Source organism: Cupressus sempervirens, chromosome 5 (assembly GCF_028749045.1).
Source record: "Cupressus sempervirens isolate cs-2001-9-10 chromosome 5, ASM2874904v1, whole genome shotgun sequence".
Classification (NCBI taxonomy): Eukaryota; Viridiplantae; Streptophyta; class Pinopsida; order Cupressales; family Cupressaceae; genus Cupressus; species Cupressus sempervirens.
This window is the reverse complement of record NC_143122.1, coordinates 528,284,245-528,311,655: the sequence shown is the minus strand read 5'-3', so window position 1 is coordinate 528,311,655 and position 27,411 is coordinate 528,284,245. Positions and strand designations below refer to the sequence as shown.

Sequence of the window (27,411 nt, the reverse complement as noted above, 5' to 3'; positions counted from 1 at the left end):
AATCAAGGCTTTAAATGAGGGACAATATACAAATGCCAATAATCAAAATAATTAGGAAAGTTAATTTGAAGCCAGTAACTGTAATGATCCCATCTTTTGGCCTTCACGTTCTTTTAGCAGTTGACCAAGTGTGTGTGCGTTAGCCTTGTTCTACATGGTCTTGAGGGCTAACGAAGGGTTTAATGGGATCCTGGAGTGTTTTGGCCTAGTCATTTTCAGTTTGGGCCAAAACGAAGTTGATTTACTTAGTTTCAGGCATACTATTTTTAGTAAGTCGGCAGGACATAGTGCAGGTCAATTTTGGTGATTGGATTCGATACTCCTCGGTGAGAGCTTTCCGATGAGCTATCACTCGCATTATTCGGAGTCCAATTGCTAATACATTTTAATGCATGAAGTTTTATTAAAGTAACGTCTAATTTAATTGTAAAATATTAAAGTGTTACTTTAATATTTATTTTATGGTGATGTGTACCCAAGGGAGACATAAGGGGTATTTTAATATATGTTTTATATATTACATATCTTTTATCCCACATTGCCCATATGAGTTGAGCGGACCCTTGGAAATAGAATAAAAGGAAGCATTTGTGGCTTTATTAGGCAGGTTGAATATGAGAAGAAATTGGTGTGTGAGTTGCAGCTCCGTTCTTGGCATTTGAGGACGTCTATCCTCTCTTGTAACATTCTAGACGTCATTCCCTTGGGGTTTGGCCTTTGGAATTCTTTGTTATTGGCTTCATTATCAGGCAGTTTAGTTGCATTTCCGGCTACAGGCAGATTTGATATTTTGCTCATATCTTCTTCACTACTTGTCCGACGCTTATGCCGCTTGGAGGGAATGGTATTATGAAGGTAGTGGACTGATTGGAGGACAAAGTATTGTAGCAGCAAGTTTGTAAGCATGGGTTGGAGTATTATGTCAATACTGCTGAAGTAATTAGTGAGTTGATAAATCTGCCATGTATTTGGTTTTATGAATTCTGAAAATAACATTTTATTAGCAGCAGTTCATTTCCATTTTGCATATTATTGTAGTTTCTTTCTTGTTTATGTTGTATGATACCAATTCCATGCACGAAACACAACAAACAAATAAACGTTTGATTTCCGGAGTTATAAGGGGTTTAAAACATTAAACGGAGAAATAAGAAGTTGAATGCAAACTGTTTGACATAATTCCTTTCAGCAATTTGGTTTAGTTTTTTGGGACATCCAAGGGTGCCCATTACAGTAACTCTCATCATAATAGGTAAAGAACCATGGTTGGGTCTACTAATTGGGCTTTTTGTCTTTACATCCATTTAGAGGGAAGACGATCCTACAAGGGAAGCCCAATGTTCAATGGAAGATGTTATTCATCCTGTTGGTTCCCAAATCCCAAATCAATAGATTGGAAAATTCTCTTAGTATGCCAAAATCAATGCTCAAATCTTCAAAAGGATTTGGCCAACAAACGAGAGTGATCAATTATGATCCTCTTCCCTTGCACTTTAGGCTTTGCAGAACCAAGGCGAGTGAGTCTATAACACTATTTGTTGTTAAAGCATTGTATAGCAGCTCGATTGTGTTTAGATCTTGGATGATCATTCAAGATGGCAATGGGTTCTTGAAAAAGATTCGATTGTGATTCTCACAACTATATGATTCAATTGTTTGAGTACTTAGCTTATGTCATTGTTTATTTGGATACTTTGTATTGATTATAACTATTGTTTATGAATACAAATGCTGATCAAGAACTCGAATAATTACTCTGGACCAGTGCCTTCTTTCCTTCGAGCAATAGAGTTATTATTCTCTTGAATCTTATGTATAGCTCTGTGAGACAATTTTTTAAATCTGCCACTTGAATGGATTTGTCACTTGTATTGACCTCTATGTTTTAAATTTGTTGTCTTATATTGCAATTAGTCTTATTGAATTTAACTTTTTTTGGGAAAAAAACCAATAAGATGGAATCAATATGACAACTTTACTAATTTTATTATTCAAATGGCAATATAATCAAAACAAAATCCCACACGATGACTCAGTTTCTACTTTATCAGCAATAGAAATCACAAAGAATTGATCAATTTGAAAGAATAATCCACACCTTTGAGCAATATAAGAACTATTATGTATTAATATTGAAGGCTTGTCTGCATACAACTGAGTATGTGGAAATAACTTTAAAAGAGTAAGTCTTGATGATTTACATTGTGATATTATCTTTATTCCTTACATATGACACCACTTATATATGTGGTTGAATGGCTTTCACACCCCTTTAGTGTGAATAGACACCACCCTATTACAAATCCTTTTGATAAAACTAATCAACTAATTAAATAATAATTACCTATCTTTTGGATTTGGGTTTGGTCGGTAACCCAAAACAGCTTGTGAAAAGCTAAGATTTCGATTGGAGCTTGGAAATGGGGTTTCATGAATTGTGTGTTTTAGATTTTCAAATGTTGATTCTCATCCTTTGTTGACATCATCTTTGCAAGTGGTCATAGTTCAAGCATTTTTGAAACCTTCGCTAATTGAATTCTGATTGGTGTTGTTACAAAGCTTCCTTTCTTACTCTAGGTTCGAATTGAAAATAATTGATGTTGTATCCCATGTTTTTTCCACCATCTCGTCAATTGTTGGGCATGGAGTTTTAGGAGGCTATTATTTAGAGTTCCATATCGCTATATGGAACTCCAAATGTTCCCAAAAACATTGAGCTCCAACACATCCCATGTATGTAGAGTTTCAAGAAGTGATGGTTATTACCATTCACATAGTATGAAAAAAAATGGACCAAGTGTTGAACCTATATTTCAACCAAGAGAATATGATCATCAACAAGTCCTAGGCAAATCGACACTCTGCCTTTGATGGTTTTGATAAGTGTATTGTTTGCGATTGGATATAGTAGTTAGACACATACCTGCCTTTAAAAGCTATGACCTAGGGTGACATCATTGAATTGTTACCTCAGAAGGCACGAAATAGAAATGGTGGTACCTTAAGTTAGTCACACAAGGTCATAGTTGGACAAGCACATGCAATGAATTTTGCAAAAGATTGATTTAAAGGCTTTATGAAAAGGATCTTGAAGTTCATTTTGGAGATTTGGCCCAATCAAAGCAAGTGGGAATAGTGGAGAAGTAATGTGGAGGAGCTCAAAAAATTATTGGTGATGTTGCTTGATAGTACACCAAGCAGATCAATTGTTATTTGTATAAGGGTAATTGAACCTCTTAGGCGTTCGATACATTAGCGCATAAAGATATTATTTAAAAAACTTTGAATTTAAAGATTTTAGTGGCCAAAAACAAGTTCTATTAGAAAACCTCTCATTGAAGAATATTAAACCTTTTAAAAAAAAGGGTTTCCTCAACTAAAGGTATTAACACCAAAGAGTAGTCTTGATGAAGCGACAGAAAATGAGCTTTGCTTAAACATATTATGTTTTTCTTGTAGAGAACCATGGGAACCTAGGCATTGATGCTTGGGAAAAGGTTAGGTGCATTTCATAGGAATTGCTTAGGAGGATTTAGAGGAGGAGCTAGAGGCAGAATTGAAGCACGTGAACCTGAATTTGAGATAAAAGAGGAATGTAGACATCTAGGGACGTACTTGTAACATTATTTGGTGCTCCAAAATATCATCCATTTTAGAGTATCGGGAGTTTTGCAAAGACACATTATTATAGTTCTCATTTATAGTGGAGCAACACACTTCTTCACCGACAAAGAGTTGGTTGCAAACGAAAAATTTCAATGGGTTTGATGTCACAGTGGTTGATGGTTTTACCTTTTCATGTACCAAGTGACTCAATAATTAAAGATTGCTCTAGGTAGACACAAGATGTGAGATGATTTCTCTGTGGTAAAAGTGGTGTGATTTTAGGAGTGCATTGGCTATACTCATTGTGAGACTTTGCTCAAAATTATCAAACTATAGAGCTAAGTTTCAAATAAGAAGGCAAAGTAGTACCCTAAGTCACAACCAATGCAGCCACTAGATTTGTATTGTCAAAATGAATGGGGAGGTGTTTTAGGAGTTGACAAGTAGCACACACAACACAATGTCTAGTAATCTCTACAACTACTGCAATTAAGAGAGCTTATCATGTGGACAAGAAAACACTCTTGAACAAGCATAGCACAATCTTCAATGGCATTCCTCAAGTATTTTCACTTGATAAAAAATTTCAACATATTAAACTAGAAACTAGAGGAAAACTAGTAAGTACTACTCCTTGTAGATATCCAAGAAGATTGGAGGAAATTGAAAAAATAATTAAAGAGCTTTTAGAGACTGGTCATATTCAGTAGAGTTCTAGCCCATTTGCATTTAAAGTTGTTCTAGTGGAAATGAAGGTTGTACCTATATGAATGTGCATAGATTCAAATCTTTAAACAAGAAATCTGTAGAAATAGTTATCCAATTTCTAGAATTGACAAGTTAATTCCTGAATTGCATGGATGGGATCATGGGTGTACTTGAAAATTGTCTTGAGATCTACGTATCATCAAAGATGAGTAATTTGATGTCTTTTTGACATTTTGAGTCTTCACTTTTCTTTTAAGTCCATTGGTTTAACTAATTCTCCTGTCACCTTTCAATCGTGTCTGAACCATGTGTTTAGAAATCAAATGAGGAAGCTTGTCCTAGTATTTGATATATTGATCTACAACTAAACATGAAAGGAACATCTACAACATTTGGATGATGATGTGGGAATTTTAAGCAATAGTCGCTTTATGCTAAAGAATCCAAATGTGAGTTTGGGTTGACAAATATTATATATATAGGACATGTTATTCCTGCTTAGGGTGTGCTAGTAGATACAGGCATTTTTAGAGTTGTCTTCGTTAACCAATTTAACATAATTGAGAGGCTTATTTCAGCTGTGTAGGTACTATAGGAGATGTGTCAAAAGATTCTCTTAATTAGTAATTCCATTGACAGGTATGAACCATGTGTTTAGAAATCAAATGAGGAAGTTTGTCCTAGTGTTCTTTGATGATATATTGATCTACAACTAAGCATTTAAGGAACATCTACAACATTTGGATGATGTTGTGGAAATTTTAAGCAATAGTCACATTATGCTAAGGAATTCAAATGTGAGTTTGGGTTGACAAATATTATATATACAGGACATTTTATTACTGCTCAGGGTGTGCAAGTAGATACAGGATTTTTAGAGTGGTCCCCGTTAACCATTTTAACATGATTGAGAGGCTTATTTCAGCTGTGTAGGTACTATAGGAGATGCGTCAAAAGATTATCCTAATTAGTCATTACATTGTCAGGTTTGACCAAGGAGGAGCATTTTCCTGGATAAAGTCAATTCAACAGGCCTTGATAAAACCAATTAAATAGTAAGTTCATGTCTTGGCATAGCTATTCCAAATTTCTTTTGTTTTTGAATGTGATGCCTTAGGTGAAGGAATTGGAGTGGTGTTAATGCAAAACAAAATCCAATAGCTTTTGAAAGCAAATGGCTAAAAGACACTTTAAATAGCTATTCAATCTATGATAGATAAATGATAGCTATGATATCGATGATCTTGACAAATTTAGACAATATTTGGTTTGTGAGAGATTTGTGGTCAAAACAGTCACTGTAGTTTGAATTCTTTTGATATTAGGATATATTAGAAGCTGTATACAATCAGTTCAGCTGAATATGATCAGAAGAAAGTATCTAAACTTAAGCAACTACTTTAACAACTAAACCCAACAATGCTATACAATTGATTACATATCAGATAAGGATCCTATATATCCAAAATGGGAATATATAGAGTACGAAGAGTTTAGAGTAACACCATCAAAATTAAAGTCTCAAACATATCTAGGAACTTGATATTCCTTTTTTATTCGGGCCCTAGCCATCATTAGTATCGAGAGGTTATAGAAAATTTGTATCAAATAGCTCATCATTCCAGCCTGCAAGACTGTATCCTTTAGGGCCCCGTTTGGTTGCAGGAATTGGGCGGGAATAGGAAAATCTTAATACCCGCATGCGCCAATTTGACGTTTGTTTGCAAAATACAAAATTGGAATTAGAATTCGCCTATCCTAATTTGACCCCAAAATGAGCATAGCGGAATTTCTAAAAAAAGATGGAATAGAAATAGCTTATTTTTATTCCAGTTTTCAATAAACCCAATTTGATGGGTTGCTGGGTTTGTGATTTTGCCGCTTGATTGTATTTTGTCACTCAAATGCATTTTAGACTATTTTCTCTGTTCATCATAAGATATAAACTAGGTCCACATTATTTAACGTTTAATATGTTTTTTTTTTAATGACAAAAAAGACTAATATCAGTTTTGATATCTTTTCTAAACTTTCATAAATCTATCTTTACAAATAAATTTTGTGTTTAGTCTTATAATTTAAAACTATGTTGAAAGATCGTTTTAATATCATATTAATGATATCGACTTATTTGTATATTTTATTTTCTTTAATATATTTAAAAATAAAATGATTTTAGTTTTGATCTTATACTCATTAAAATAATTTGATTCTACAATATAATATGTCCTTTGAATTTTGACAAATTTCAAAAGTTGTGGTATATCTTTCACTTATAAAGTCAATTTATAAAAATAAAATAAAGGCTAATTAAAATAATTTGGCTTTTTAAACAATTAATTAAAAAAATCAGCTTTTACAAATAAAAAATCTTGTTTATTTAAATATTACCAAACTAAAAATAATAATCTAATTATTAAAATTTTAAAACAAAACTTATTCCAATTCCTATTTCACTTGTTGCAACCATATTTCAATTGTTGCAACCAAACATAGAATATGCATATTTCAACTCCTTTTCCAGGGCAACCAAACAGGTCCAAATGATATTCCAAAACTTATTTTAAGAATGCACGAATACCAAAAGAGAGCTTATTCCAGCATAGATGAATGCCGCATTGGGCAATTCTTGCAGCCAAATGGGCCCTAGATGTATTGTCACCAGGTTCTTTGGACTTTTCATTGCCACTAATAGCAGTAGCAGAATTCTAAACATTACTGTAAATGTGTAGGTCTTTCATCATCTTCTCAAGTTTGTTTATTTCAGCAGGGTCCAGCATGTCTTTGAACTGATTCAAATATTGGAAGGCCTTGACCTCTTCTTTATGAATAAGTAGCATACAATCTCGAACTAACATCATAAATTGAGCCATAGAAATCTCCAAGGAAAGAGTCTTGTGACATAATAAGAAAATGGGTGGGTTTACATGTAAATCCAATTAGTCTTCTATCTTTCTTCTGAAAGACCTCCTTGTTTCTTGCTTTCCAGAGGAACCATAAGATTTCATAGGTAAGAACAAACCAAAAAAGGTTAAGTTTAGAATCAAAGACTTCGACATATCTTGCTAAAATTTCACTCTAAGAAAGACTTGGTTTTGAAATCCACACAATTGGATTTCCTAAAAAAATTGACCAAACCATAATGGCAAAACCACATTGAAAAAAGTCATGTTCAAAAGATTCAATTGAATCACAAATCTTGCATTGCCCAGGACTAAGACCCAAGGATTTCCATATTGGAACCTAGAGCCATTTTTTTAAGTAACAAAAGCCACCTAAAACACAACTTCTTTGGTTCAACTTTTGACTGCAAAAAATACTGAAAAAAGCAACAGCAATAAAAGAATGGAGAGCAAAACCCCCAACTTGGGATCACTCTGTGTTAAATGTTTGGGTCTTAAACAAGCATATTATAGATTTTCTTTGGAGTTACTTCATTAAACACTGTCCTATCACACCACATCATCTGTTGGAGGAAGCTGTCTGAATCAATTACCTTAGAGGAGTTACAATTGTCAAGTGCCTTAATAATTAGTATATAAGTTTTCTTGTGAGTCTGAGGGATGCCAAACATGTCTCTAATTTCCTCCCAAGTTCCCAACCGATTATTAATCATTAAGTCACTAATTAATGAAATGTCAAGATCATTCCAATGCTTGGCGGAACAATTTCGTGTAAGTGCCAATGGTTTCCCATTTAAGTACAAACCCCACCAAACTGACCTATAGGAGACAATATAAGATGGAGAAGAACCAACAGCAGCTATGACTGGAAGGAATATCTTTGCATGGGTCCAAGCCTTCCACAAGGTAGCAAAAATATTAGAGCCAAATATCTTAACTTTAAAATCCCCCATTATCATGTCACAAAATGGGATATTCCTCCAACGTTTACCCTTGAAAATAGTGGAGCATTGAATATTATGTCTAATTAGAACTTTCAAAGGCTCATTGCCATGGATAGCCTTTAATGTCCACTTAGAGGCAAGAGCAATAACATGCGTTTTGAGATCCTTCAATCACAGGCCTCCATATTGTTTGAGTTTGCAATACCAATTCCGAGAGTGCCTTTTTTTGTTTCCCATCCCATCAAACCACATAAAATCTCTCAAATTCTTTTCTATCTTGTCCATTTGGTAATTTTTCATCAACCAAGTAGAGGCAAAATAAAGATGATGAGAGGATAACACCTTCTGAACAACTTCAACCCTTGCAGCTAGGGAGAGGTGATGGGTTTTCCATTTAATATATTTTTTCTGATTGTTATCAAATACCCATTGCCACATGTCTTTGGTCAAAGGATAAATAGAAAAAGGGATACCATGGTATCTAACAATATCATTTGGACCTTTTCATATCCGACTCATTGACTTAATCTAGTTGGGGGGGGGGAATCAGACCAGCCTAGAACAAAGGATTTTTGTGGAGCAACTTTAGCACATGAGACTAAACAAAAGAACTCAAGTCTATCCAAGGCATTAGAGAAATTGTTTTCTTTTAATTCTAAGAACAAAGCAGTGTCATCAACAAATTGAGAGTTCGATAGGGTATCTTCATTAGGAAGGAGAAGACCTTTCACAGGAGGACCAAGAGAGGAGTCTCCAAGGATATAGAATAAGGCATTAGCAACTATGACAAAAAGGGTAGGGGCAATGGAGCAACCCTGTCTAATTGATCTCCCAAGAGGGATGAGATTAGTAAGATTTCCATTCACATCAATAATTGCAGAGGAATCTCTAAACAACACCTCGGTCCAATTGCAGAAGAAATCAGGGAAACCAAATGCTTTAAGCATTCCAATAACAAATGACCACTCTATTCTGTCATGTGCCTTTTCAAAATCAAGTAGAATCATTGCCACATTTTGATTGCTTTAATTATGTAAGGCCCCTTCCCCAACACCCTATTTTAAATCCTAATAACACGAATATGATTAGACATAGGAAGAGTCAGAAGATGAAATGTCATGAATGTGAATTTTATACTGTAATCGTACACCTTATGATAGAACAATGGTAAGTAGGTTCCGAGATTTGAGTATGCCATGACTGGCATTTCCTTACCAATATGAACCTAAGATCTTACTAGGACTGATATACCTTTTAGTCTCTGTTGTGTTAAGTATCGTATTCAGAATTACATTAGGTTGATAAGCTAAGACCTATGGAATAAAGGCTCAAGATGCCATAACCTGGAAACTATGTTTATGGTTTCATGATATAGCATGGGCTATTAGGATAATTGAATTTTGGAAAGATAAATCAACTTTCACTCTTGTGAACATTTCTAATAACCAATGCATTCTTCCACCAATTTGAAAATTGAGTTGTCCCATTAGTTCAACCCCATCTTTGCTTTTAGTCAAAAGTAACAAGTTTGGTAGGGACAAAGTTGTAAGAGATGGTGGCTTGGTGTTTTTGCCAAAAGGAGGGTAGTGGGAGAGTCTTTTTAGTGGTCTTGGACAAACTAGTGGGTTGTTCACCCACTCTCTAAGTTTAGAGACAATTAGGGTTTGTAGAGAAAGCTAAGGAAAATAGGGAGCTCTTCAACAACTTTCATTTGCCATTAGCTTGGACAAAGGTTGGTGCCCATTTCATGATCCTCATTTCACTTGTTCATTGTGTAGAATACTTGTTCATATTGTGAAGGGAAATATGTAATGTATGTGGTGTTGTATTCTATTGTTATGTGCAAATGTTGTGATGAATTTCTCTTGCATTTCCTCTTGATTTTGTGTATGAAATGTTTATGGGTGTGAACGCTTCACTCACCTTGGGGAGGGAAGAGATGCCTTGGGTGAAGGGGTTGGCTGGGCTCAACATTGAAGTTGAGAAATTTTCCTCTTGGAGAGGGTGTTGTTATTCATGGAGTATGGGCTCCATTGAAGCCATATGCCTTGTTTGTATGGAGGTATAAGTGTATTTTGATAGCCTTGAAGAGGCATTTGTATTATGGGAGGTATAAGTGTATTGATGTGATGAGGAGGATGTATTTGATAGCCTTGAAGAGGCATTATGTAATTGCAGATGTATATGTGTATATGGATATGGCATTCTCCTCCTTAGAGAGCCCACCTTCACCCATTGTTTCATGATTTCGATGGTGAATCATTATGTTAAACCTTGGAAGGGTTGTAAATGTATTGTGATATTGAGGTTTGCATGTATTGTGAGATATTTGAATGTAACCCGTTTGTGTCTTGTTTCCCCTGCTCGGTGGGTGGCTTCTTAGAAGCCTAGGATGGGAGGTGAGCCTCCATGGTTCTTGTGTGAATGTTTTGTGGGTTTTGTGCTCATTGGATCCAAAGGAAAATGTCTGGTATGACTTATGCATTGATGGAACAAGGAAGAAATATGTCATTGTGTAAAGTATTTGAAAGGATAAAACCTTTCTCCATGTCTTGAGTATTGTAATTGTAAAGTCAAATTTCCCCATTGTTGTTTTGTGTCATGTATTGTGCAAGAAGGATCATCATGTTATGAACATTATTGGGTGGAACGGGTTCATGGAAGAATTGAAAAAAAAATAAAAATAAAAAAAATTGGTTACTATCATATGTATTGTATAGTAGATTGCATTCAGATGTAATGCATAGAAAGAGTGTAGTTGCATTGTATGGAATAATAATATGCTCCTAAATGAAATGAAGAAGAAAGCTTCTTTTTGGTATCATAATAGTCATAGTTGGGAATGATATAGATTCAATTTATAGCCATAGTTGTTTACACTTAAAGGATTATACATGTTGTTGCCTTTAGTTGTGGAATCATTATGTACTACAAAATGCTAATCATGTAATGTAATTTCCCTATGCACTAAATTAGTGAGAAGCATTGTTAAGTTCATTATTGATAGGGGATAAGAATCTCATTATGTATCCATCTCGTTGCATGACTTGGTTGTATTAAGTGCACTGTCCAACTGATATGAATTAGCCTCACCAAATTTAATATCTACTTGAATACCAAATGGCATCAAACTAATACAATCATTAGACTCACAATACCCAAGTGGTGTAGAGGAAAAATATGAAATAAAACACGTAGTAAGTTTTCATAAGAAAATACAAGCTGTAGGAGCACATATTACTCTCTGGATTTTGTATGAGGGATAGAAAAAAAAAAATACACTCTTCCTATTACATTCAAATTAAATATTCATAAAGAAATACTCTTTAGTATCCTCACTCATAAAAGGGACCTATAAGATAATACTATATTTAACATTTCAAGTCAAAGAAAAGATGGAGGTCACAAATCTCTTGTGACTAAAACTTGAGTTACACTCAAAAAGGATAAAATAGAATATGTTGGTAACATTTTCGCCAACCCCATCTCAAGGAAGGTGACCATACATTGTGAAGAGATATTTTTATATAAACAAGAAAAAAGTTCCTTTTGAAAGAAGACAATATATATGTGTGTGTTGAACCAAGAAAAAAAAATGACAAAGGAGGAGCCATGTCATAAAGTACATGGAAGATGGGAGTGGTCCCTATCCCCCCCAAACCTCCACATTCCGTTCTCCAAACCTAGCGCTTACTCCCAAGATTGTGCGCTCTTCCCAAGCATGTGTGATGGGACCTATCACATCACCCCAACCAATGTTGGAAATCGAGGGGCCCTTAGAAGTCACGTGGGAGATGAGGAGAGGGTTTAGTCGATTGGTATTAGAAGTAGAAACCAAGAGTGTTAAGAAATGTTGTATAGTGCATAGGAAGCACTAAGATTAGCATTTAGGTTTTAGCGCTAAGGGAACCTAGGGAAGAGCCACGTAGGATAGGCTTCACATGTCCTTGGGAGAAGCGCTTGGTGCTTAGTGCATGAAGTGAAGATAAAGAGGGGAGTTGGTAAGATAATGTCAACAAATCTTTTTCCCCCTGAACCAATGCAAAAAAAAGACTTCTCCCTTTTGGCATAGGGATGAGCGGTCCGAAATGGGGCCATGTCAAAAAGGTGAAAAGGCCCTCACATGTGTGGCACGTGAGCCTTGGAGGGCCATGTTTTGTATAAAGGGAAAGGGTTAGGTGGATAGAGGGAGGGTGTTAAGAAAGATGTTAGAAATTTGGGCATTTAGGATTAACCTCTAAGAAAATTTTGGGTAGTGTGAGAGAAAAGTTAGTAAAGTAGGAAATTGTCTAGTTTGGTTAAGGGGTGTTTTAATAGATAAAGTTAGGATTTGTTAGTAGGATATTTAATTTGGTAGAAAAAGGAATTTGGATATTATTTTGAAATAGTTGAAAGAGATATGTAAAAAGAGGTAAAAAGAGGATGTGATTGAGTTCCCATTATTATTATAAATTAGTAATGGTGCCTAGTTAGATGGTTAATATATTAGGTTTTGTAAGTGGGATGGATTGTAACTGGGGTATCATGTATCTTTTATGATATATATGCATATAGATTATGTTTTATTAAATTACTATAATATCTAATAGTTCGAAAATAGAATTTTGATTATAATCCTTTACAATGAACATTAACGAGGATACTTAAGTGTATAGGATTTAACATAACATTAATAAAAGAAGTCGACAATATTTTCAAATGCACCCGTGCATGCTCATCCAATGTAAATCATAAACATGTTATCATTGTAAGATGGGGAACCTAATGGATGAATTTCCATAAGAGAATAGTAAGAGTAATTGATTGGTGCACACTTGAGGGAACCCCACAAATACCTCAAGTATGCCCAAGCTCAGATCACTTAACTTACCATCACTTAGTTATAACTAGATAATGTCGTTATCGGTTGTTAATCTAAACTCATCTTGTGTTTTTGGGGTCCGAAGTATATGAGCATACACAAAAAATGATAATAATAAATAAATAAATTTTAGAAAAAAATGTTAGTTGTGTTTGCCTTGTAATTTTGGGCATGACAAATTAGCCTAATGCATTGCTTCCAACTTGTTATCAAATTCTTCAAAATGTATCTTCCCTTAATAAATCTTGTTTCTGTGATTGAGATGAACCTATCAAGCATGTCCTCAATTCTTCTGGCTAGCAACTTTGCAATTAAGTGATGTTCAGCAATGTAATTGGCCTTTAATTCTTAATTTGAGATTAATTACCAACTTAGTCATTCCTTTATTAATATTCACACCTAAACACCCTTTGTTGAAAGAATCTTCATACAATGCCAAGAGATTATTGGATATCCAATCTATATTAGATTTGTAGAATTCAGCAGGAAGTCCAATTCCTGGAGGTTTGTTGTTAGCTAGGGAGTTCATAGGCCATTTAATTTCTTCTAGAGTGGCAGGTTTATTGAGTCTGGTAAAATCTTCATTTGAAACGTTGAAGACACTTATAAGAGCCTCATGATTGACAGAGGTCATTTCACAGGAAAAAAACTGAGAGTAATAATCAAATAAAGCTGATTTCACTGTTTCTGGATCTGAAGTGTAATCATCATTGATATAAATATTTTCAATAATCTCTCTCTTGTTTTTAGCTTTAATAATGTTAAAAAAATACTTACTTCCTCTATCTCCTTCATGAATCCGATTTAATTTGGACCTAGTCCTCTGGCCTTGAATCTTGTAATTTTGTATCTTCCTCAATGAGTTTTTTTTGTCTTGATTAGAGAAGTCTCTAACTCTAAGTCCTCAATTCTAACTTGGAGTTCCTTTTTCAACATGTTAAGGTTAGCTTGAGCCCTAGTTTCTTCAATATTCATGTCCATGCTCCTTTCAATCATAATTATATGAAAGATTTCCCGACATGATTCAACAAGACCTTCCCAAGTTTCTCTTGGTTGTATATTTTGATTAGTGATCTTAAATAGAAAGGTCACCTGCTGAAGTGCACCAATTCTATCTTGATCCTTGAGATAAATTTAACTTAAAGGGCCTGCATATAGTCTTTCCAGGTGCTAGTTCCTCATTTTGAAAACAAATCTTAGCAGAGATAGGAGAATGATCGGAAAGAGAGGCAGGATTAACAGAGATAGGAGAGTAAAGCAGAAAAAGGTAGACTCAGCATAAATTCTATCAAGCCGAAAATATACCTGTTGGGACACTTTTTGGTTATTACACCAGGTGTACCATATGTCTTGGAAATCAGCATTCCTTCTTTCCAGAGGATCTAAAACATTAAATCTTGTCTTAAGTTTATTCCAAAAGAATAGTTCATTACCTTTCCAATTAAAAAAGTTGATTCCCACTTTATCTTCTCTATATTCAACCATGTTAAAGTCACCAATAAAAATCCAATGAGTATTAGGCAGATTAGCTGTGGTCCACTCCCATAATGAAGCCCTATCTCTATAGTCATTAGCTGCATAGAAGTTGCAAATCCCAAAAGTCAGTCCATTCTTATTAATCACAATCCATAGAATTCTCTGGCAAGGAGAGACACCTCTGTTAACAATGAAATCAACCCAGTTAGGTCCAACTAAGATAGCCACCCCTCCTCTAGCTCTTTCATGAATAGAATAGAAGGCAGTAGCTTTATCCCATAGCATTTTTGAAATTGTATGAGCTTGAAATCCAACAATTTTTATCTCTTGAAGGCATAAGTCCTATTTAATGTTATTACACCATCTCCTTACAATGAACTTCCTATCAGCCATCTCCAAGCCTCTAACATTCCAACTATGGATGTTGATCATGTTCATGGTTTTTGGGGGTGTTTTTACCATTATTATACAATCTGTTGAAATAATCAGAGATATCTCCCTGAATATTTTCAAAACCACTAGAGTTAGTTAAACTCTGATGATTTGATTTTAGGATCTAGACAATTATATGCTAAGTGATTGCTTTGAAAGTGAACAAATTTCAATGCCTTGGACAAGTTCAAGAGTCCCTAAAAAGACATTCAATGAGAATTCACTGCATGGGGTAGACGAGAGTAAAAGACAAAGAAGAAGACACCGATTTTAAGATCACTTCGTCTACCTTTAGTTTCTATTAAGTGCATTTACTTAACTCAAATCAACTTAGTTCAATAAAGAACCATAAATGATAGTTGAGATAATAACACAAACAAGCACAAAGAAAACAAGGTTGATAACGGAGTTCACCAGACTCTGGTTACGTCTATGGATTCGCTTGAACACAAATCGATCTATTCCTTTTGCAAAATGCTGGGACCTTCTCACGAGTGTTACAAAAAGTTATACCTTCGCCTTATACAAGGATTCAAGAAGGCAAACACACCTATGACTCTACTCCAAACATGAGAAGAACTAAGCACTACTTGGTTTTCACAAGAAGTGCTTGGTTCACACTTGTTCCCTATGGGAATCCAAGAGGAATGAAAATGAAGAAAATTCTCCCTCCTTTTACAAAGAGCCTTATACATGAAATATGCCATAGTAGGGTTAAAACCATAAAACCCATAAATAATCCCTTAAAACAATACTAACCCGTAATTAACCCCTTTTACAAAATTGGGTGTTAACAAACAACTTGATTTGGGATCAACAAATCCCCTTGAATAGAGACTTGGTAGGTTAATTATTGTTAAAATATAACATGGCCAATTATAGTTACCGAAACTGTCGCTTATTCAATGGTGGAGGTTGTGGGTGCTTATTGAGTGGTTATGGGTTCGAATCCCATTAACCACATTTTGCTATTTAATCCGCTTCATTCAAAGTAGTAGACTTTAAATAAATTAATTACCATATAAATACCATACGCATTGGTTATTCCCGTGGCTTGTAAGGTAGAGGTCATGGAGTCGAATCCAGCCAGGACAAATTTTAGCAAACTTTTCAAATTGCCAAACCTCCAACATGCCATGTGTCTTCCTCCAGTTGGTTAAAAACTTGCATGTCATCTCGTACATGTATGCCACATTCCCTTTCATTGCCACGTCAGTTTGACACATGTCAAAATTTGAATGGTCCAAGAAAGTGCCACATGTCACCTAGATCTTCCATGCCAGCATGCTGATGTCATCAAGTTGACCAGTCAACCCAAGTCAACTAACTTTGATTGTGCTTAACTTTTGCGTCCAGACTTCGATTTTGACGAAATGAATGTTGCCGAAATCATCTCGATGAGATCTTCCAAATGATGCCACCTTTGACCAAATTTGAGTCTGTCAAATTTTGACTTTTTTTAGGGCTTGACCATAGTTGATGAGAAGTTTGATTGACCATAACTTTGAGTAAACGAACTCCTTTCGAGCTAGTTCAAGTTGCGTCAGGTTCATTTTGACGAGTCCTTCAATTCGGAACTACTCTTGGGAGAATTCATGACACTTCAATTCTTAGTGAGATTCTTAGTGAGAGTTCACCTAGATCAAGTCTCCCCACTAAAAAGGCTTTGGTCCTCCAAAAGCTTATATAGTAGAACATTTATCTCCCTTAAGACAGATCTAAAGTCTGTTGCCACCTTCGAAGCTTCATTGTAGTGCTACTACATGGTTTACCTTTGATAACTAATTTTGACTTTGGTCCTGGTCCAATTTGGCTATGCCTTGATACTGTCCATTCTGCCTTCTTAGGGTCTTACATTTTGGCAATATCAAGAAAGCATGCAATGCCATATTTTCTTGTTAGGGTCTTGTACTTTGGCCACACTAGAACTTCTAAAGAAGAGGGATGCAGTTTAAATGTAACTTGAGAAAACAAAACCATAAAGCAAGAAGATAAACTGAGTATGATGAACCTGTCACCCAGCGCTTCTTACAGTGGTGGTTCACGTCTGCACTCCAGCCTAGTCACTTTTGATGCTGCTTTCTTGCAAATTGCATGAGTGATGATAACAAAGCCTCAACTTGAAACATTCCTTCACCTTTGTACTTCATAATGGCTAACTAAAGGCATCACTAGAAAGCTCCAAATGTTCACATATGCACCAAGGTCATGACAAAAGACTTGTAGGAACATCAGTCATCAACCGACCATTTTGAACCAAGTCTTAAAGCCGAGAACTTTAAGGCATTAGATAGTCATTCTTTGCAACTTTGAAACACACTAGTTGCAACAGGGGCTTCTTTTGGAAAGCCTCACACCAAAGGAAGTCTACAATAAGAAGTTCAAAGTATTTTCCTTTTTTGGATTATAAGGGATATGACTTTTAATAGCCGTACAAACATCTCAACCATAGGATTATACAACTTCATTGCAAACAAATTTGTTTAGAGTCATATACTCATAAACACACTAGCTTACTATCAACAATTACCCTACTCTAAAAAGGTAATACACACAAAGTTGATATTGCTAGTTAGTTGAAAAGCATTCCCAACTCTTACGGAGTTGTTCAAAGGAACCTCCCTTCTTGGGTTTCTCATTGCTTTGTTGCACTTCCACTAGGACTACCTCAGGAGTGGTGGAAACTACTGGCATTGGTTGTGCCTTGGTCTCTTGTATGGTGGTGTCAGGTACCACCTCGACTCCTACCTTGTTAGCTACGGGCTGACTAGATTCTGCAATGAACCTAAGAGAGCATTGAAGTTTTGGGTGCAGCTTCCAACACTTATTTATCCAGCGTTTTGGATCCTTTTGTGCGTCTTGACCTTCTTCGGAGAAGAATTAACTTCAACACCCTCATCATTGTCTAGAGAATTTGCCTTCAACAAGGCCTCAGAGTTCTTGTCGGTTCCTCCATATCCCAATCCTTTTTTTCGAGGCCTCTGCTTTGCCTCAATAGGATGAGTCATGCCTTACTCATGGATGCCCTGGCCTTTGCCACTATATCCCATTTTGGACATCATTTTCTTACCGATGCCCTTGGTGTGCTTCTGAAAGCTCCCAATAGAGTGTTGTTCAGGTTCCTTCTTTTGTTCTGATGCAGAAGATACCTCTACCCAACTGCTTTGGTTGGTAGGGACTTGAAATTGTCTCAGGTACTTAATATGTTCGCAAAAATCACAACGGCTTGCATTCTCATTTGAGCCATAATTAGCCCACTTGCCATGACCACAAGGGAATTCTTGCTTGGGTAAGGACATCGTAGCTGATGATGCATCCATACCCCCAGGTGGAGTGAGTGGGGAATATGAGGAAGTTCCCTCTAATTGTGGACATAAGGCACACACGCCGACACTTTTAGACTTAATGGAACCTCTCTCATTCTGTTTCCCTTCGTAGCATTTCATGCAAACTCTTCTTCTCTCGAGTTGCCTCTTCTAGCAGTCTTTCCAACTCACATTTCTCATCAACAAGCACCGATTAGCTTCTTCTAGTTGTTATACTCTGTTGAATTTCTCCCGGTGATCGTGATAGAGTTCCTCAATCATCCCCTTCATTGAAAGGAGATTTTCCTCCATGGATGATGACATCACCACCTTAGAAGATTTACCTCTCTCAAATGTCACGACTTTTCCCAAGTTCACATGCAATTACTTCAACAAGATTTGCCAGCTAGCCTCTGATATCACTTGATCTGATTTTAGTATCTAGACAATTATATGCTAAGTGATTGCTTTGAAAGTGAACAAATTTCAATGCCTTGGACAAGTTCAAGAGTCCCTAAAAAGACATTCAATGAGAATTCACAGCATGGGATAGACGAGAGTAAAAGACAGAGAAGAAGAAAACATTGATTTTAAGATCACTTTGTCAACCTTTAGTTTCTATTTAGTGCGTTTACTTAAGTCAAATCAACTTAGTTCAATAAAGAACCATAAGTGATAGTTAAGTAGAGATAATAGCACAAATAAGCAAAAAGAAAACAAGGTTGATAACGGAGTTCACCAGACTCTGGCTACGTCTCCGGATTCGCTTGAACACGAATCGATCTATTCCTTCTGCAAAATGATGGGACCTTCTCACAAGTGTTACAAAAAGTTATACCTTCGCCTTATACAAGGATTCAAGAAGGCAAACACACTTATGACTCTACTCCAAACGTGAGAAGAATTAAGCACTACTTGGCTTTTACAAGAATTGCTTGGTTCACTCTTGTTCCCTATGGGAATCCAAGAGGAATGGAAATGAATAAAATTCTCCCTCCTTTCACAAAGAGCTTAAGCCCCTATTTATACATGAAATATGCCATAATAGGGTCAAAACCATAAAACCTGTAAATAATCCTTTAAAACAATATTAACCTGTAATTAATCCCTTTTACAAAATTGGGTGTTAACAAACAAATTGATTTGGGATTTTATAAACAACAAATCCCCTTGAATTGGCGGGTTAATTATTGTTTAAATATAACATGGCTAATTATAGTTACCGAAACTGTCACTTATTCAATGGTGGAGGTCATGGCTGCTTATTGAGTGGTTATGGGTTCGAATCCCATTAAGCACATTTTGCTATTTAATTCGCTTCATTCAAAGTAGTAGACTTCAAATAAATTAATCACCATATAAATACCATATGCATTGGTTATTCCCGTGGCTTGTAAGGTAGAGGTCATGGGGTTTAATCTGGCCAAGACAAATTTTAGCAAACTGTTCAAAACTACCAGACCTCCAACATGTGTCTTCCTCCAGTTGGTCGAAAATTTACATGTATGCCACATCCTCTTTCATTGCCATGTCATTTTTACATGTGTCAAGATTTGAATGGTCCAAGAAAGTGCCACATGTCGCCCAGATCTTCCATGTTAGCATGCTGATGTCATCAAGTTGACTAGTCAACCCAAGTCAACTAACTTTAATTGTGCATAACTTTTGTTTCCGAACTCCAATTTTGACAAAATGAATGTTGCTGGAATCGTCTTGATGAGGTCTTCCAAATGATGCCACCTTTGACCAAATTTGAGTTGGTCAAATTTTGACCTTTTTTTAGGGCTTGGCTATAGTTGACCAGAAGTTTGACCGACCATAACTTGAGTAAACAAACTCCTTTCGAGCCCGTTCAAGTTGTGTTAGTTTCATTTTGATGAGTCCTTCAATCTGGAGCTACTCATGGGAGAAATCAGGACACCTCTATTTTTAGTGAGAGATCCACATGGATCATTTGATTATCATTTCCTTTCCTCTTCTTACTTCGCTTAGTATCGTCAACAAAATAAGACTCTTTCTTCTTATGGGATATTTCCATCCCTCTTGGCTTCGAACCATCCAAATTCATATTCTTCCCAGCCAGTGACTAGTTGGCAATCTCAACCATCTCTGCCCTCTCAGCTAGAGTATTAAGGGCTAGTTGTTGGACATAAAGTTAGATAGGGGTTTCGATCAAAGGCATTGGTTCAACATTTTCTTTTTGGCAAATGGCTGATTGTAATCGGTTAGGAATGGTCGAGATGACCTTCGAGCAAGGAATGACACTATTGAGAGGAGGAATTAAATCAGAATCAAACAAAGGGTTGGCAACTGTAACAAATTCTTCCTCAATGGGAGGAGAAACAATCTCGTGTGTCTTTATAGGCATTGTGCTAGTTTCAAAATTAATATAATGTGCATCTCTAAACTTTTTTGTTTTAGAGTTAGGGACTTTACCAACGCTACCTTTTCAAACATCAAAGTTAGTTTTCTTTTACAATGAAAACAAGCACCTAAGTTACTGAGTTAAGGATATATTCCATGAAAAAACTTCACAATCAATGGTAAGAGATATAACGTCTAGAAATGAAATTCCTGGTTCAAGAGTTACCAAAACCCTAGCATTCAAATGAGGAAGGGTAGTTTTAGATTGTCCAATCTGCAGAACAGAGCCAATAGGCTTTAAAAATTGATGAATAAAGGGCCAAAATTCTACATTCAAGTTTTTTGTTTCAACTCAATTAGGCGAAGCCCTAGCAGAGACTTCCTCAACATTTCCTGTTGGAGACCATGGAAAGACTCAAAAGAGAGACTTACCCACATTCCAAAACTTTTTATTAAGAATTCTTTCCTGCATATTGTGGGTTTTAAAAAAAAGAACAAAAAAATCTTTTGGAATCATTCTAAAGAATGAGACATGATTTCCAAGCTCTTTACCCCAAACATTAGCAATCTTGAAAAATCTGCAGGAAGGTAAATATCTTTATCAAAACAATTAAAATACATTGCAATATTCTTTAATTACGATTGTTCTGCCCTAAAATGGCTCTTACCATATCCTCATTAGGCGAGAGAGAAGGGGTCTTCAGTTCATGAGACGAAGACTTACCTTCCTCCTCTCCTCCACCTTCACTAGTTGCAACATGTTCTCCAGCTCCGAGTCCAAGTCCATCGGTTGGGGGTCCGTTGTTTCGGCTTCCATTTGTAAAACCTTTGTAAATTTTTTTGGAGAAACAAGCAGAAGGCTGATAAGAAGCTGTTAATTCTTCAATGACAACGACCTTATAGGATGGTTTATCACTTGCATTCTTTGCCTTAGTCTGTGAAACATCTTGAACATTGGCGCTATTTATATTTCCATCCTCAGTGATCATATTTTCAGAACGATCTCCTCCTCCATCTTCCATGATTATGACCATTGTATCTCCCACAAGTGATCTAGGGTGGGGGAATAATGGCAAGGTGAGGGTTTTTCCAAAGCGCAGAAAAAGAAAAGGAAAACCCGCAAAAACAAACCAGGGTAAAACGAAATAGACAATAAAGACTTGGCCCACAAACAAGGACAAGCAGAAACAAAAAACACGAAAAGATGCATAAAATAATGAAGAAGAAGGGTGCCAAAGTACACGAGTACGGAAGCTGACGCACTTAGGTGTTCGGCTACCGCACTAGTTGCAGAGCTCTAGTGAAAAAAATGCTTTTTTCTTTTTCTTCTGGTTTGAATGTTTTCCTAGCCAAGGAGATTGAGTTATAGATATCAAACTGGTTAAATAGACTTCAAGCCTTCCAATTTGACATCAAATGTGTCAAAGGCAAGGATACTATAGTGGTCAATGCTCTATATGGAAGAATTACTTATGTTCATTATTGGAAAATTTTCTTGATTGGAAAGCTAACATAATAGAGTAATAGTAGAATATGGGAAGGATGCATTTGTTACTAATATTATTGGAGGAAAAATCCAAGATGATATGTACAAGGTAGTATGATGATCTTATTTTATATGAAGGCATAATCTATTTTATCCTAGGATCAGAGTTAAAAGGATACAATTTTGAATGCTGCACATGACACACCATTGGTAGGGCGTCAAGGTTATTGTAAGATCTACCAACAAATTAAGGGGAGACTTTCATGGAAGGGTCTCAAGAAAAATGTTACTAGGTGTAGCTATAAGAAAGTCTTGCCCACAAAGAGAACATGTTTCTTGTACAGGGTTATTGTGGCCTTCACTGATTCCAAACCAAAATTGGGAAACAATTTTTAATGGATTATAACACTTCCCATGGCTCAAATTAAAGACTTTATATTTGTTGTGGTTGATAGGCTTTCTAGATATGGTCACTTCTCTGACATATCTATAGAGTTTAAGGCATTTAAGTGAGTGAGTGATTTACTTAATTAGTTCATCACCTAGGTCCTATTCACACTAGTTGGGATATACAGTACCTCTTTCACTTTATGTTTCATGCCATAAAATGAAGATGCATGTCATAATCTTATGTAATCCGATGTCTTACTGTAGTCTATATAACCGAGAGGTTCTCTTTGTAATCTCAATCTATTGCAATTGTATATTTGTATCATTTCATAGAGTAGAATTGTTTTCTCATGTGCGGAAAGATTTGGATTTGTAGCCGTCTTCTATTGCTAAATTTTTCTTATATCAGAGACTAAAGGCTTCTATGAGGAAATTTTGTCTAGGTGTATGGATCACATCTGATTTCATGTGGATTCCTCAAGGAGAAGTGTCGGGAAAATTCTTTCTTTCACCCCATCAAATTTGCATCAGAAAATCAAAATTTTAACCTTCTCAAGGGCTAGTGATTGCTCACATGGTGGTAGTGTAGGTAAGCGAGATAGAGGAAGGGCTGCTATATGCATGGTTAGTTTTATGCCAGCTGTTAGCCCACTGTGGCCTTAGAGAATGGGGGTCTGATTCAATGCAACCCTTGCATGAGTTTTTGCTTGCATGTGCATGTGTTTGAGATGTCAAGTAAGTGGCTGTGTTTAATTTGTCCATATGATTGTACAGACCGAGTAGTAAAATTTCCTTAATTTTTGGGTTAGTTGACGGGCACATCTTTGAGCATTATTGACCCAATATATGCCAATCCATTCCTGTTTTCCTGATCAGCTTGTTCAGTCATCAGTCCATTCAGGACCCCAATTAGTGCATATACAATTGGTTCAGTCTAGTTAGCATATCTAAAAAATCATACAGAAGCACCCATCATAGGGAAATGTAAAACCAGGATGCTGCAACTCTATGTAGACCTATACAGACCCAATGCATTTATGAGGCTTAAGTGAAGCATTTCGACTATTTACTCCTGTCAAATAGGAAAATAATCGTGGTCATCTAAGAGCTTGAGTAGCATTTCTGTGGGCATTCTCATTTGTTTAAGATCACTGATTTGTCTGTCTCAACCGTTTTTCCACATTTTTATTGACGTATGGTGTTATGCTTCTCTTTAAGATTAAAGAAACACACACATCAAGCCATGCACTACTATGCCAAACAGGTGATTATATGGCAAACCAAGCTTGGTAATGGTTAATTGGCCTGGAGGAAGGATAGGTCTACTTCCTGCTTCCAAGGACTTTCTAGACTCTCTTATGATTTTGAGTCCCATGTATCATATAATTGCACGATATTTGCACCCATATGGAAGAATACCTAAAATAACATTTTTAAATAGTCAAGGCTATAGTAGAAGAGTGTAGTGTTGAGGTTGACATGATTTCACTCTTAGTAGTTCCATTAAACATAATGTACTGCAATAGTTCATCATAGCTTAGTGTGCTATTCCATGCTGTTTTTTTTAGTTTGCTTGATTCAATACTATATATACCCGTGATAGGGTTCTTAAGGTCATTTTTAAATTCCTGAAATTGTATTCTCATTATATCGGATTAAAGACGTAGATTGAAAAGCTCATCCAAAATAACCAAAGGAAATCCCAATTTCAGTGCAACACTCATTTTTTTGGGAAGACGAAAATTTAATTACATTCAACTTTAACTTGTGTGGACAATGACAGCAGCCACTGCCAGACAAAACAATTAGTGCATCACAAGTTCTGCATGGGCATTGCTCACCTCAGCATCTAAGCTCTCTAGTGATCCAATGTTATGTGAGTAGTTCAGACTTGCATATTGCTTTTAATTAGTCAAGTTCCCACAATAATTCTCTTCACTGGTTTCTTACTTAGCTTCCTGGGTAAGCATTAAAATGCCCCCCATGGCCAATACCATACCCTTTTGTTACATGTACTCAATTATCCGTTCTTTCCTGCTATAGATTAGCCCACTTACAGAAACTCGGAGAATATATGCTGCAGATGAGAACATAAGAATAATATTTTGTTGAAATGACGGGCTCACATTACAATATATTGCTGGCCCCTTCAATGTGGCAACCTTGTGGAATAATGCTCAAATATGATTCACGGATTATCCATTTTGCTATCAAATTTTTATTCATATCAAGTTAGATAAGTGACCTGTATTTGACCAGATAGCATACTTGACTCGATTTTTAAATCAACAATTATAATATCTTTGTAATCCAAAGTTCAAACATGTTAGATAACTTATACTCTCCCCAGAGTACTTCATTCGTAGTTTTCGAAGAGTCTCTATGCATGTGAGGTCCTAATTATTAGGACGTTACTGATCTCCACTTATCTTTAAAAAAATCCTAATTATATGTGATTTGTTTACAAGCACTTAACAAATTATCATAAATTCTTATAGATTTGGATAATCTATTATTTTAAGCTATTCAATAATGCCTCAAAAAATTTTACACACTTCATAATTTATGTTAAAAGTTTTTCAAATCTTTTTTCCCCTCATTACAATTTTGTACAAAGAGAAGATGTACTTCATTATTATATGTGCATTGTGAACTATGACATGCTCACTAACCAAGCAAGAATCTCAGTAAAATAAAGAAAAGGAAGATGTGATAGGCAGAGAGATTCAACATAAGATGCAGATCGTCATACTATTGAAGCGAATATGTAGATTGTTCCATGTAGAATCAACCTCTTTCACTCGGATCATTGACTTCTGATCAATAGCAACCAGAGTGCTTCATTTCAACTGGAATGTCTTATTATTATGACTCTTAAGATGATCGGATGGATTACCGGCCTAAAAGGTTTTGCAAGGAATTCAGGAATCTTGGAATTTAGCATATTAGAGGGCCTTGCCGTCAATTTTTTTAAATCTCTCGCTCTACCAAATTTGAGTAATTTAAGGTGTACTGGGTTTGTTATGCTGTTTCCCATTCCAAATCACATTTATTGCTCGATTGCCACTTGTTTTGTTCATGTTTTGGGTATCATAACTATGATCACAGAATTTGGAAGCAAGAGAGAAAGTGTCTAAGATTCGAGGAGCTGCAGCAATTTCAGATCTTGTTTCTTTTTCCTTCATTATTCAATTTTCCACAAACCAGAAATTATCAAAGAAAGTATAACTATACATCCCCTAAAGGACTATTGCTAGGAGGTATTCAGATACTCGATAATATTCCACTGGGCATTGAAGTTTTGACCATTCTTCAGTTGTTTTTCTGTGTCCGATTCTTAATCTCACTTTGATAGCACTTGATTTTAAATAATTTGTTTTCGTAAGGTTTTAAGTTTTTACGATATTGGATGTATGGTGTGAAACTCAATGTTGGTCCCGTGAACTTGAACCAAGGCCATCAACAAAGCCAGGAGTTATGTGGCAGAGTTTTTTGATGATTTCTGAGTTGTATGGTTCCCTTCGGCAGTTTCAACTTTCATCTAATCATTCGTCTTATAACATTTCATTTCAGGTTGATCTAATAGGTGTCAATTGCTACTCATCCAAGGACTTGTGGACATGGAAGAATGAAGGGATTGTTTTACCATCGGTGAAATACAATACAACACACGACCTTCACGAAAACAATGTGCTTGAAAGGCCTAAGGTGATCTATAACAATCACACTAAAACCTATGTAATGTTAATGCATAACGACAATGGCAACTACACGAAAGCTTCTGTTGGTGTGGCAGTTAGTAGCTCTCCTACCGGCCCATTCCAGTATCTTGGCAGCAAACGGCCACACGGTTTTGATAGCCGAGATATGACAGTTTTTAAAGATGATGATGGTAAAGCTTATATTATTTACTCGTCAGCTGACAATAGTGAGTTGCATATAGGACTCTTGACTGAAGATTATACAGATGTAGGAAAAATCATGCGGAGGGCTTTGGTGGGTCAGCATAGAGAAGCTCCTGCTGTCTTTAAACACGAGGGGTTATATTATATGGTTACTTCTGGTTGCACAGGTTGGGCGCCAAATGAAGCTTTAGCACATGCTGCAGAGTCCATGCTAGGACCCTGGGAAACTCTGGGAAAACCCTGTGTAGGTGGCAATGCAGAGTTACGGGCAACAACATTTTTCGCGCAGGGGACATTTGTTCTTCCATTACCAGGGCTTCCGGATACATTTATATTTATGGCAGATCGCTGGAATCCAACTGATCTGAGGAATTCACGCTATGTTTGGTTACCTCTTATTGTGGATGGGCTCCCGGACGAACCCCTAGAATATGAATTTGGGTTTCCAGTGTGGTCGAGAGTGTCAATTTATTGGCATAAACGATGGAAGCTTCCAGAAGAATGGAATTTGCCACGTCCAAATAAAGTTGGTTAATGATGGAGCAATTGATGTAAGCTGTAATTATTTGTGTTTACTGTAGTCTTGGTTGAATATAAATTCCATTATGTTGATTTCCAGGATTATCTCTTGGTTCCATTTTGGCAATCACCATTTTACATCTATTAAGCTCTGGGTTCTCTTACACATAGTTGTAGTTTGTGAGAAGAGACGGTTTATATTAATAGATTCTGCTCAATGCTAAGTTGTTTGCAAATTGAAGACCTTGAAAGTTGTTTTATCTATTCTTAATTTATCTCTGTTATTATATTGTATCTCTTCTTTTATCAAGTTCGTTCCACGTTTGTTGATTCATCAATAGACTCTGAAATGATTCTTCACGCCTGTACCCACTAGAAATCAAGGGATCCTCCTTTTTAAGTAAGATATTACTATGATGGGGTCTTACATGACAAACACAAGCCGAGTGGCACAGTTTATGCATGGTTCTTATCCCCGATGTATACCTAATATGAGATGATCTTAAAGCTCT

At 36.1% G+C, this 27,411-nt stretch overlaps 1 protein-coding gene across 1 annotated transcript in view; it reads left to right on the top strand.

The window, feature by feature from the left end:
* Nucleotides 1–27,135, top strand: part of LOC149557026 (uncharacterized) — a 74,671-nt gene extending 47,536 nt beyond the window's left edge. The window contains exon 3 of the mRNA XM_089831677.1: nucleotides 26,049–27,135. Coding sequence (XP_089687803.1) covers nucleotides 26,049–26,915 — 867 coding nt within the window. The 3' untranslated portion in view covers nucleotides 26,916–27,135. The remainder of the gene's footprint in view (nucleotides 1–26,048) is intronic.
* The last annotated feature ends 276 nt before the right edge of the window (nucleotides 27,136–27,411 follow it).